This window comes from Scleropages formosus, chromosome 4, assembly GCF_900964775.1.
Source record: "Scleropages formosus chromosome 4, fSclFor1.1, whole genome shotgun sequence".
Lineage (NCBI taxonomy): Eukaryota > Metazoa > Chordata > Actinopteri > Osteoglossiformes > Osteoglossidae > Scleropages > Scleropages formosus.
Window position 1 is genome coordinate 37004438 of NC_041809.1, and position 13487 is coordinate 37017924.

Here is a 13487-nt window from a genome sequence, read left to right on the forward strand (position 1 = left end):
CCCCGTTCCCATCCTCCCTCTCGCTGACAGGTCCGCGAGGTGCCGCTGTCCTTGATGAAGCCGTCGGCTTAATTAAATCAAACTGATATTTCTGCTATAGGCCATTAGGTGGGGAAGAAATGGGCATCGCCGGTAATTGTGCCCTAACGGTCATCCCTCACTCCACCGGTGTCTCCAGCGCAAGTCTAGCGGAAACGACTACACGGGGAGCCTTTAGGAAGAGAGATTTTTTGCATTAGCTTGCAAACGAGCAATCAGAAAATCCTTTCCGATGGCTTTTTCAAATACAGTGCTTACTCTTATGGTTAGTTTACAAAACACGAGTCATAAACAAAATGTACTTGCTGGAGACACTGTAATTTCCTAGGTGAGAGACTGCTTTTTGTGCTTTGTTCACTCTAAGGGTATAAGCGTATGAAAAGCTCCGAGATGCGGAGAGTCTGAAAGCCTCGCTGAAGCCCGTTCCGGCCTCTTGGATGTTGTGTAACTGCAGCCTTGCAGCTCCGTGTGCAGAGAAACACGGTACAATACTTTGAAGAGGGTTCCTGGGGAGCCCCTTTCTTATCCAACGATATCTTTTGTCATTGTTAAGTCTCACCTGACCTGCAGCGACATTTCTCAGAAATCCCGTCAGGCGGAAGGAAGGGGGTGGTGGGGGACGAGGAACGTCTTAGCCAAACCTGTCCAAGGTCACCCCCGTGCGTGTGTGTGTGTGTGTGTATGTATATCCCCAGCACCGAAAGTCAATGGTGTTTTCAGTAGCGCCCTCTTTAAAGCTTTCGCTTAAGCACACGCCGTCATCTCCTCTTTGAACGCAAGGCCACTCGGCGAGGAAAAGGCCAATCCGCACGGAGACGAAATCATCTCGCAGGTCCGCCTGTGAAACGGCGCAAGAACCTTTTTGAGATAAAAACAACGTGTTTGTTTGAACCTCCGACAAAACCGGCGTGCGCCGTGTGAATTCCCTGCGCCGCTTGTGTACAGCCTGTTTGGAGAACCTCGGAACAGTCCGGACTGGCGGAAAACTTCCGCTGGCGGCAGCGAACACACACGTTCACCTCCTTCTATACTTCAGAGCAGCCCGGTCGTAACCGCAGAAATGCTTTCTCATTCAATATGCCTTTGCGTGTTCATGTAACAAAGGCTGACACATCTGCGGGAGAAACTGCACTCTGTTAACTTGACATTTCACATTTAAGTCGGCGCTTTCGGATCACGATTGTTTCCTGGAGATGCCCTATGTATATTCATTGCAGACTGACACTGTGAACTTGTTTTTTCTTTTTTTTTTCCTCGCCGTCGCGGTGCATCAAGCTGAAAATAGAGGGCGAAGCATGTTGAGGGTTAATAAATAAATACCCAAGTAGTGTCCAGTTCTTCAATGCTGCACTAAAAGTAAGAGAAAAGAGGATTATGAGCAAAATGAAATCCAGAAGGAGTGCAAGATAAAATGTTTATCTTTAAACAGTGTTTGAAAGCTTTTCGAAGCTTTACAATTTTCACTGGTTTTTCGCAGGGCGTTTGTTGAAATATGAAACCATTATACACAAGGACAGACTCCCTAAGCCAAGCAACAGCACTGCCTGTTGTCACTGTAAGTCACAGCATTATGGCCGTTATACATGCTTTCTCCTTCTCATTTTGCTGCTCTGCTGTGGTCTTAATGTAACACTGAACCGCCAGCACTCAACTGTAAGGTAAACCACAGCTGCGTAGATGCAACGTCTAAAATGTGCGTTTTTTACATGATCAGCACACACATTCACACATGATGGCACGTGATTGTCAGCGTGCTTATTTTTATTGCGATATTTCTTTCCTGCATGGAGGAAAGCTTCATTATTGCATAGCTTATAATAATACGCACTTTATTTTGTCTACTCCGTATCATTATCTAACAGGAAATACGTGCGTATCAACGCCAAATCACTGTGTTGATTTAAAAAAGAAGCAACAGAATCTGCGGTGATTTTGTTGAATGTCAATATTGACATACTTTTGTGCTCTAACTAAATATCCTTAGACATTTTCTCGCATTGGTGCCAAATCTGTGACTCATTCACAGTCCAAAAATAAAAATCTGTCCCTCTCCTCTCCAGCACATTTGATCCACCGGTATTATCTATCTTAGTGTACAGCACAGCCATCATAGTCTTCCTTTCCCTTAACATTAAACAGCGCAGCACATTGCACAAGGTTAATTACATGTGTAGCACAGAAAGCAGGGCCACTGAATAGGAAATTAATCCAAGGACAGAAAGTGTACAGTACGTGGGCACGGATGTAAAACTGCAGGCTATCCGCAACATTCTGGCTAAAGTAGTACGTCAGCCTCGTAATTAACGATAAACGGCAAAATAGAGAGCGAAAGTTTCGTGGTGTAGCCCATGCACCATTTAGTCCTGATTTTTGGCAAAGGCCTTTCTCGAAAATGTACGTTATTTTTTACGTACCGAGAGACAGGGAAACAACGCAGGATCTGTATTTTGATACTTTGCCACATTTTAATGAAAATAACGTGATGTTCTTGTGAATTTCACAAATTGCAAATACCTGACAAATGTGAATAAGGAGGTTGGGGTGAGAACAATGAATAAATTATATTCATAACATACAGTAACTGCTTGTACTCTTCTGTAGTCATCTGTGTGCTAATCGTACTGGTTGCCCGTAGTTTGCGTTGTGGTCTCTGGTGTGAACCAGCAAGGCATCGCTGGGATGCCGTGTTGCTTAAAGGCTCAGTCTTGTGAGAGATTTCAACTTGCAAGTCTCGCTCTAATTTTAGTTCCTAAATCCTTGTGTATGCGGGTTCCTGCGCACCACCACTTTCCTATAATAAGACTGTGTAAATCATCTGCGTAAATAAGACACACAGGGTGGATATGTGTTCCGTGGGAACATTCTCATTATGTAACGTTTCAGTGGGTGTCCGGCACGTGACTCTGTGTTTCGTAAGGCTGTGCGTTGCAATTTAAAGAGGGGGACTTACAGTACTAAACGCTTTCAGCCACTGTGTGTGTGTGTGTGTGCGAGTGTGAGACTTACAGTACTGTGCTGCATCTCTAAAAGGCCAGTCTTTCCGACACTCATCAATGCACTTACACTTTTCAGGATCTTTTTTTTTCAGATTTGTTCCACTGGCTGTGGTTCAGTTTTCATTTATTTTTATTTTTTTGTATTATGGCCGTTTAGTCTTCCAGTGTTACGGTTAGTGAATCAATTTGGATTTAATGAATAACCATCAGCCACCGCACTTCCCGGGTGATTTTCCCAGTAAGCTCTGTCACACCTTTCGTGCTGCTTACTCTTACCTAAGCTGTTGGAAAAAATGCTCATACCCTGTGTTGCAGCGAATATTTGAGCGCTTTGATCTTTCATTGGGTCCTTCAGCTGTTTAACACAGGGGGAGAAACAATGGGCCGTTACGTGTTGCTCGGTTCCTTTCTTAAGTGAATGGACTCAACACCCAGTACTGCCCACAGCCCTGTTTCAAAACTAAAACAAGCAGAGCATCCATACCCAGCGTGTTTCATTCACTAGTGGCCCGGATTTAATGGCTAATGACAATTGCAAATGATTGAAATCTACATACAAATAAAGGCCTCCGTCTGCACAGTCTGCTGGGGGAAGGACAGGGGGGGGGGGGGGGCGTTTTGCAGACAGCTGGATCCAAAGGTGGATGGAAAGCAAGCCAGACTCACGGACAGACACTGTCACTCCCGATCCAAGAGGGGCACTGGGTTGAGAGCTTATTTCGAACGTCTCAGCGGAACTGTACAGCTGATAGACCACAACAGACTGTCACAAATGCTAACGTCTCTTTTGGCAAACATGAAAATGACTGGGGCAGCATGTAGCACGGTGGTTTATGCCGTCGCCTTGCAATCAACCCACGTTAGAATCCCCGATCTGCCTTGTTATATTCTCTTATTTGTGTTAATGTGTCCTCGGTCTTTGGAGGTGAGGACCACGTAGACGGAGACTTGGTTCACAACTGCTTTGTTTGGTTACCATGCAAATGTGACTGTGAACACTGAGTGTGACCTTACATAAAAGATTAGTATCTGTTGGTGTACGCAGAGGTGGTAGCATCGTGGTTAGTGCTGCTGCCTTTGGATCCAAGGTTGCAAGTTTGATCCCCACCTCTGGTTGTAGTACCTTTGATCAAGGGGCTTATCCTGAAATTGCTCCAGTAGCATTGTTGTCTGTACTCTTAATGGGTAAATAATTGTAACCTTAACATTATAAATCAAGGGGGGTGCAGTGGCACAGTGGGTTTGGCTTGGGCCTGCTGTGTGTGTGTGTGTGTGTGTGTGTGTGTGTGTGTGTGTGTGTGTGTGTGTGTGTGTGTGTGTGTGTGTGTGGTTTAAGTCCTGCTTGGGGTGCATTGTGAATGGACTGGCATCCCATCCTGGGTGTTTCCCCTCCCCCTCCAGCCTTGTGCCCTCTGCTGCCAGATTAGGCACTGCTTCACTGCAATCCCCTCTTGAGATAGATGCTTTCAGACAGACATTGTTTGGAGAAAAGTGTCAGCTAAATAAATAAATGCAAATAGGAGAATACAAGCAAGGTAAAATATCCTCCCACACACTGTAGCTTGTTTGACTAAGGTGCTTACACTGAATTACTGTGCTTAAAATTATCCAGATATCTAAATGAATGAAGTGGGTTTACACTGCAAGTCACTTGAGAGAAAAGTGTCAAACAAATGAATAAATAATAAAAAAGAGTACTGGACGTATAGGAGTGAAGCCAAATTTTGATGAGACAGACCATATTACCATCTTTCGGTGAGCCATTTCTTGTCAAGGATCATAGTAAAACAGTTGGTTTCATGCATTCCCAACAGCCTGAATGGAAGAAAGGCTGACAATCTTTCTTAGTGTTTTTTTTTTTTTTTGGCGCAGTTGTCTTATACCTTCTCACAGAGGTAAACCTCTGAAGCCCGGGCCGAACGGGTTAGTATAAGATTCCAGCCCATGTAAGAGTAGGAGCGCTATGGTCGGCAAGAATAAGTACTACTCTGTGTGTCCAAGAATAATACTGTGTAGTTATCAAATAATTACAGCAGTAACCGTGTTGTGGCCAGTTGGAAAACCAAACAAATTTTTTCAATATTTTCTGCGGATGTGAACGTGAGAGAGTTCAGTCCACAGCTGAGGATGGGAGCAGAGCGAGTGGTGTGGTTGAGTAAGACTTTTCCTTAGAGGAGGCTGTCGCATGACCATGAGAATTAAACAGCTTTCCTGACACAACACCGGTGTGACAGGGTACAATATGGGCCGCAGCACATCCTCGTTTCCTCCCCATTTCACTGCTCTCTCCTTTCAGTTTCTTTCCCAGAGAGAAAAGGGGGAAAAAAAGATTTTCTTTTAAGAGAACTCCTGTGAGGGATGTCTCCTAACTACACATTTGCTTTTATCGAAATCAATGTGAAATTTCTTTCGGGTGCCATCAGTGTGTTCGGCGCAAATTCGTATGTGTCACAGTCACCGCTTCATGTCTTTTATGAATGTACTCAGTTTAATATAGTGTCCAAAGAAAAAAGGATGCTTGGAACCGCTAACCCATCTTTTACACTGGATTTTCACGACATATGTTGAACAAATTAAAGAAACAGCTGTCATTATATTGTTAGATCTCTGGATATTTCTAAAGGTTTTGATTACTTTCAGATATGTTAATTCCTTGTTTATTTAAGCTATCTCCGATGGACGCGAATTACGATAGTTTCTTATAGCCAGCAAGCGTGTAGATTATACCCGATTTGTTCATCAAACAGTCCTCAGTTGAAAAAGCCAGCATCTCTGGGGCCTGCAGACGATTCTAAAACCAAGTTGCCACTTTGTAAAAAATTGCGTTTTGCTCATCAATTGAAGGGTGCGATTAGAGAGCGATAGAGTTTTTACACATAGATAATAGCCAGCGGATCAGTGGATAAGAAAATTCTGCAGTTCCTCTATGGTTCCGAACCTAGATCGCCCTCCCCCCACCCGCCGCCTTTCCGCCTCCTTCATTGCCTTCCCTCCCAGGAGAATTTTCAAATCTAAACATATGATACTGAGCTCCATTCTCTGAGTCCATTTCGGGCATCGCTGATATTAAAATTTCCTTTTTTCTCTCTGTTGAAGTAACTCTCTTGATTTGCTCCTAAGATGTTTCGGCAATACAAGCGCAGATTAGCGGGCGAAAACTAGCATTAATGCAAAAAGAAGCCTTGATCCTGAATAGCGAGGAGTAATCCCTCTCCCATTCTCCATAACAGCGCTTACAAAAAAACACCGGGAGGGAGGAATACATTAATGTCAACTTGGTCCTTGCTTCCACCTCAGGGACATGTGCACCGGGCGCTGATATCGGCACAGTTTAAATTTTATGCTGTTTTGCGATTAATCACAGACACGCACTACGTCGAGGAGAACCAGCAGGACTATTTTCTTTCTTTTTGCTTTACGCACTCTGTACTTTCCCCGTGCGTTAAGTGTTATTCCTCCCAAATTCCACAAGTTCTCTATATGTTTTGTTATTTTGTCAGTCAGGGCTCTGTTCTGCTTGACTTGAGGCGGACCCTTTTCCGCGTTGTTTGCTTTACGTTTCCGAAATGTGTGAAGATCTTTCCCAGCCCCTCCAGGCGGCTGCGTCTGAAGCCTCCGGCTGCGCGGCTGTTTGCCTGAGCCGTGCTCTTTGCAAGTACCTTGGTTCGGGCCCGGGGCCCCCGGTGGCCCCCAGGAAGTCCGGTTCGGGCCTAATTGTCCGCTCCGGCTGGAGGTTTTCGGTTGTTTCCGTACAACCGCGGGTCATCTTTCCAGCAGCCCAACAGGGGTTCCCAGTCAATGTCGTGTCCACGTTGTGCCACCTGCCGTTTCGGGATCTCGCCTTCGGGCGGTCCTCACATCGAATTCGTGGCATCGCCTGCAGAAGCCGCGGTCCTGTGACTCAGCAACGCTCGCTAAGCCCACCGCGTTGGGGCTCTCGCTCGCCCTCTCTCCTCATCTGAGAAATGGCCCGGGTCTCTCCTCCTGTCACTATGAAAGGTAGTGCTGGCTTTTTCTCCTCGCCCATTTTTCAAGCCCATTCTCCCGACCGGCGAGCCGGTCCCCACTGAGATCTCTATCAGGCGTGATTTATCTGATATCTTGCGTCATCTCTCTCCGTCTCTCCCTCGCGCTCCCCCTCTCTATCTCACCCTCCCTTTTTACCGGCACCCCTTTTCCTTCGTTCTCACCGCCCCCCTCCCGTTCTCTCGCCCTCCATGCTAGCGGGACGCTTCTGCCCTGTCAGCTCCGCTCGGTTTCCTCCTCACACCCGCAGACCTCACAGGAAACACACAAATAAATAGACAAGAAATTAAATAGCAGAAGTGACTATAAATAGCAGGCTCACCAAATTGAGCGGCACATTTCAGATGAGACGGGGGTGGGGATGGATGGGGGTGCAGCACAATGTGCGGCTGCACAGGAGAAGGAGGTAAAGGAGGAAGAAGCAGGGAAGCAGGGAGCGAATGATGGAACAGGCTAAAGCAAATGTGTAACTATACAAATGAGAGAGAGAAAAGGTCCGTCATTAATCTGGCTGCGAGTAAATTATTCAGCGCAATCAGGGACCAACCATTGCGGCGTCGCGCACGGGTGTGTGTGTGTGTGTGTGTGTGTGTGTGTGTGTGTGTGTGTGTGTGTGTGTGTGTGTGTGTGTGTGTGTGTGCGTGCGCGTGCGCTCGTAGCAGGACGGGCTGCGCTGCCGGGCGGAGGAGCTCCCAGGAGGGACGGCGCACACCGAGTACCTGCGCCTCCGAGCAGCGCCACCTTTCACACACACTCACACACACGCAGCGAGTGACACGGAGCGCCAGCCCCACCACCCCCCCAACACACACACACACACACACACACACACGACGCCCCCGCGTCTTTCGACGCGTACTCGTTCCCTATGCCTTCCTTTCCGGTTCACCCTCTCGTGTGTGTGTGTGTGTGTGTTCACACAAGCAACCGCTCAAATGCCCGCCCTCTTCCCTGCCCCCCCTCCCCCCCGCCATCTATCACAGTGTCTGGTTGTTCGTTCAAAAGAGCAGAAATACGTGCACGAGACTGAGCTCGTTCCTTTTGCCCGTGTTGTTGTTTTTTTTTTTTTCCGCACCCCCCGCCCCCCCCCCCCAGCACACACACACACACACACACACACACACACACACACACCGCTCTCCGTTCTCAGTGCGTGGTCGTGTTTCACAAAAGCGCGTCGAGGATTTAAGGAGGAACGCCTCGCTGTTCGGCTTCTTCTCGTGAAATTAGCATGAATTTAGTGACGGTCGCGCGGACAAACAGGTCAGCGATCCGCGCGGCGGCTCCGGGCGACGTGTCACCGCCTCTCCGCACGAGCTGAGCGGCTCAGGGAGCCAACCTGTTTAAAGGAGGAGGAGGAGGAGGAGGAGGAGGCGAAGGAGGAAGAGGAGAAGAAGGAGAGCAGCACCGGGAACAGGATGCTAACAAGCATCGCGAACAAGTGAGAAGCCCGGCTGGGGGAGACACAGTCCGCCGCCACAGTCCGCCGCCGCCGCCGCCGCCGCCGTTTCCTCCCTTTTCCTTCGCGCTTCTCCGGATCTCCAGCCGAGGAGAGGAAATCAGTGCACCTGTCTGCGAGAGCCGAGCCGCTGGATCTTTTTCTTTTTTTTTTTTTTTTTTTTGGGGCTTTTTTTTAATTTTTTTTTTATTTTTTTTTATTTTTTATTTTCTGGGTTTCTTCCTCCTCCGGCTGAGCTGCTGCAGACGTCGCTCTTCACGCTGCTCTCGTCTCGGATAAAGAGCAGCCCGCAGAAGCGCCTCTACGAGACCTTCGTCGAGGCCGTCTGCTCGCCGTCCGGGGCTCATTGCTCCGTCCCCCCGCTGAGATGCTCCTCATCTGTCCCCCCGCAGCCTGCGGTGCCATTGCCTTCGGAGAGAGAGTCCGTGTAGCGAGCGGCAGCCTTTAGACGCCCTCCGCCGCGAGCCTCCGCCGCGAGCCTCCGCCGCCGTCAGGACCTGGGACAGTTCCCGCGTTGCGCTTCGTCCGCCTTCTCTCCTGTTCATCAACTTGCGTTCATTTTTCCACCGTCATATCTTCTTATTAATTATTCATTTCTCCTTTTTTTCTGCCATTTGGCGGACAAACCGATGTCTGCCCGTTTTTGTCTTCCGACCCTCTAGATTCTTTCCTTTCCTTTTCCCGGGAGGAACTCTCGAGCATTTCATCTGCAGAATTCCAGCTCAAAACTTCCCGAAATAATAGCGTGTCCACATCAAACTCCCTTCAGGATTTCTCCATAGGGCACCCAAATACTGAGGATTTTGTGTTTTTTTTTTTTCTTTTTTTCTTTTTCTTTTTCCCTCCCTTTTTTAAGGATTTTTATTTGGTCTGCCTGTTTGGGATTTTTGTGGTTGTCATCTTCAAAGGAGGATTTTTTAAAATTTATTTATTTAAAACTTGAGCTTAAAAGAATATCATCACCAATCCAAAGGAATCTGAGGATTATGGGTACAGAGACTTGCTGAAATGTCGTCTTCCTGCCATGTGAAACAAGGGCTTCCCCATCGGCCCTCTTGCTCCCCACCGGCCATGATGGTGGCTGGTGGGCCTCCGGCCGGCGCGCGCTCTGCCGTCCTGCCCCCTTGCCTTGTCAACCGGGCAGGCCTGGCCTGCTGGTGGCGGCTGGCCCTGTCGATGGCCCTGCTGGCTCTGCCCGGCGTGGCTAGTGCCGCTCGTGTCTCCTCCAGCCTCAGCACCACGCACCATGTCCACCACTTCCACAATAAGCATGGCACTGTGCCCATTGCCATCAACAGGATGCCCTTTCTTACACGTGGCGGTCACGGTAGGTACATCCCACCTTTTGTCCTTCCCTGTTCTCCCTGTCTTTTCTCACCTTACAAAAAGCTCGCGGCCCTGTCACTGGACCTGTTCTCAGTCCCGTTACCTTTGCCTTCTAAAGCTATTGCGGTCACTCCAGCTTGGCTGCCACGAGCGGTGATGTTTTATTTATTGATACTTGATACCTGGCATCACAAGGACTACAGGCAAGGCTGTGTGGTTTCTGGCTTTATTTCCATCAGTGCAATTTGGATTTTTTTTTTTTTTTTTTTTGTTCACGTTGCCTTTCTGCTGGTTTATTAATTCGTTGAAGATAATTTACTGCAACCAAGACCAGGGGGAGGGGGGTTGATACTGCTGCTGAAACAAGCTAGCTGCCTGTTCCTTTTCTTGGTGCGGCGATGGTTCCCATTGCCTCCGAGGCCCACGGCTTTCGCTGATCGTTGGGGTCCCCCATTCTTTCTTCACCCCTGGCATCGCCCGTGTGTTACATGTCACCCGCAGCACGAGAGCCGTGGTTCACGTTGAGCCCTTTGATGTATTTGTCAGGAACAGCTCCCCTTCACCTCCCCCTCTACCTGCTCGCTCGCGTGTTCGTTGCTGCATCAGGCAAAACCCCTTTCGTTGGACAGCGTCTGACCCCTGCCGGCATCTGCTTATCCTCAAGGTTCATGTTTTCGTTCAAATGTTGTTTCTGTTTCAGTGTAGGAAGGAGCAGCAGTGTCCTGTGTTTTACATCAGAATGCCTGTACACACTGACGTCCTTGCACCCAACTGTCTTGGGATCGCTGCATCAATGTTATTCTCATCTTCTTGCACCTCCCCATTGTTCGGCGCTGCATTGACCACACACTCACTCCCGTCACCTAGCACTCGGGTCCCGGTCTCGTACTGAAGGGGCCCCTGTACATTTGGGCGTTGCGCACCGTGTTGCTCTCCTGTTTGATGCGCAGGTCGACACACTGCACACGGCTCTCATTTCCAAGCGTGACCCATTTAAACCGCCTGGTGTTTACTAAAGCAGTGGAGCTCTGGTGCCTTCTGCTCCTCAGCGAGTGTCCCTCCCAACCTTCTGGTGGCAGAGCCCATTCCCCGTCCGCTCCCTTTGACTACAAGCGTGTGTATAATTAACTATAGACTTTCGATATGTAATTGAGTCATTGTTTAATTACGCTGTGCACCAGTACCTTGGTCTAGAAACTCCAAAATATCAAGCTCTTGTAAGAGCCTGACATTTAGTTTTTTTTTCACCCCCATGATGCTGCACCGACTTACACAGTAACATGGTTAGCAAGTTTTCAGCATCTTAGAAGATTTCTATTAATTAAAGCTGCGCTCTTTTTTTCACATAAAAATGGCAATAATGCACGAATAAAGTGGCACTGAGACATTTTGTTTTCCTCTTGAGACTGCATTTCTGCTGGAGTGTACAGGAGTGTATTATTGATGCAACCTGGTAGCTATCTTATTGATCTTTTGCTTGCCCCTGCTGCCCTTCTTCTTTACACTCTCAAAACTCTATGGACTCTACATACATTGGACCTTGTCGTATACAAATATATGTAGCTGTGGTGGAAGTTGTGTTTGTTACTAAAAGCAATCTGAAAAAAGAAGTTGTTGGAACTGGAAGATTGCAGCATCATCCCTATAATAATAATCCATTCTGATGTCAATGCGAAGCCGTTGTTCTCGGCATGAAGGCACCATCAGGACAACACTGTTTTTTACCTCAGACAGGACGAATTAAGTGTGAGAGCTGACTGCCTGGACAGCTTTGGAACGATGGCAGTCTTGGTGTTCCTTTGGAGCAGGCGTGGAATATGGGATGTCCGTGGAGGGAAGATGAATGGAGCGATGAGACGGGGCCATGCCCAGCTCCTGGTGACGGGCCTGGGGCAGCACCTTGATAAAGCAGGCCAGGGATAAGAGCGTGATTGGGAATTACAGCTCTCTGGCTCCGGGCGTTGTTAGGCAGTGAAAAAGGGATTACTCTTGGATTACTATTGGATTACTCACTACCTGTTACACTGTCGGACGGCTTGTTACTGCATGTACCTACATTATACATTTTTTACTGACATAAAACTCGGGCGTGGACACAGTCTCCAGTTGTTAGTGAAATTATTTTTACATGTCACGGTCTCTTCCAGAAAAGGAACTGCTTTGAACATCAAGCGTTTGACTTTCAAACCACCTCAGTGCAAGCGAAAGGAGTTCTGAGAGGTACAGTCTTTGACAATGAGCAGTGACACGCTACCTAGTCTGCCATGAGCATGACTGCAAGGGCCTTGTAATTAAAAAATTTCCTGGGTAAACAAATCTTGGAGCTGTCTTTTGGGATATTAGTAGAGCACTACTGTAAAAGTTGTGTAGAAATACTCTACTTTGAGTTCTTAGCAATGGCTTCATGTTTTTCTGTTGCAATATATGTACTTAATTGCCTCACCCTTTATTGTCAGTCAGTGTAATTGGATACGGTGCCTGAAAATAAAACAGTGGAATTCGCACTGATTGTCTCTTTAGCTCAGTTATATGTGGTTCCACACAAATCAGGAGTATTGCTCTTTGTTTGCCTGTCCAGATACCTGTTGTTGACACCAGCTGAAAGCCGAAACGAAAAGCCTTAATCTACCGTTGAGTTTCTCACAAATGCAAATACACGTATTTAACCATTTGGAGGCGAAACATACATTCTAAATGTCATATCTCCATTCATACTGTCTCAGGTCTTTTTTCTGAGCTACTCATTTATTATGTTTGGTTAAAGTGTTTATTACACAGTGACTTGTATCTGACACAACTAATCTGAAACAAGCCCTCTGTGAAAAATATCATATTGAAAATGCTTTTGTGCAAATGACAAGATAAAGGTAATTGTTCCTTCGACTTTGAAAAAAAGGAAAAACAGAGATGAATTGCTTCCTTGGTTGCTTAACTCTTGCAGACGCACAATCTATTAATTTAACAGCAAATGAATCTTAATTAACTGGAGCACTAAGTAGTTTGTTTAAAGGGACTGCATGTAAAAGTGTAACTTGCGGACGTAGCTCTCGCAATAAACCAGAAATATATTTCATCTACAAGATGCTCGTCTTAGATAACTGTCAAATCGTGAGCGAACGACGACGGTTTTCGGTTATCGCCTCAGTTAGTCCTAATTAAACATGGTCCAGAAGAAAGCACGCTCGTGGGTTTCCAGTACCAGTTCCGATAAACAATTGTCCACAGCATAGATTGTTCATAAAATGGCATTTCCACAAACCAATTATCCTTCTTATTTCAGGTGTAAAATTGTCTCTGATTCATTTCACTGGTTCCGTGAACCTTGATACAAGATTATAAGTGATTGGAAAATTAGGCTGTTGAGAGTCATTAAAATAAATGGAAGAGGACGATGTAACTTTGGCGAGAACTATTAAAACAAACGGAGAAGGGCAGTCAGGTGATCTCATACAGGTGCGTTTTTGCAGTTGAGGGTGTACTTTGGGATGGTCCGCTTCATCTTGCAACTTCCTGCCGCTAATTAATGCCTCTCGATAGAGAAGAGGATCATTTGATAAGACTCCATTTTCTGCGGATGAAAACCGATAAATCATTTATACGTAGGCCTTCGGTATAAAGCATAAGTATGGTTTCCTTGTTTA

At 46.9% G+C, this 13487-nt stretch overlaps 1 protein-coding gene across 6 annotated transcripts in view; it reads left to right on the forward strand.

Moving 5' to 3' along the window:
* Nucleotides 1-13487, forward strand: part of LOC108934388 (neurexin-2-like) — a 300595-nt gene that overhangs the window by 133800 nt on the left and 153308 nt on the right. For 4 of the 6 annotated variants that reach the window (XM_029251052.1, XM_029251054.1, XM_029251053.1 and 1 more), the window contains exon 1: nt 8696-9847. The exons of the other annotated variants lie outside the window; for them this stretch is intronic. In XM_029251052.1, coding sequence (XP_029106885.1) covers nt 9529-9847 — 319 coding nt within the window. In that variant the 5' untranslated portion in view covers nt 8696-9528. Of the gene's footprint in view, nt 1-8695; nt 9848-13487 lie in introns of those variants that run through there. 6 annotated transcript variants of the gene reach the window in all.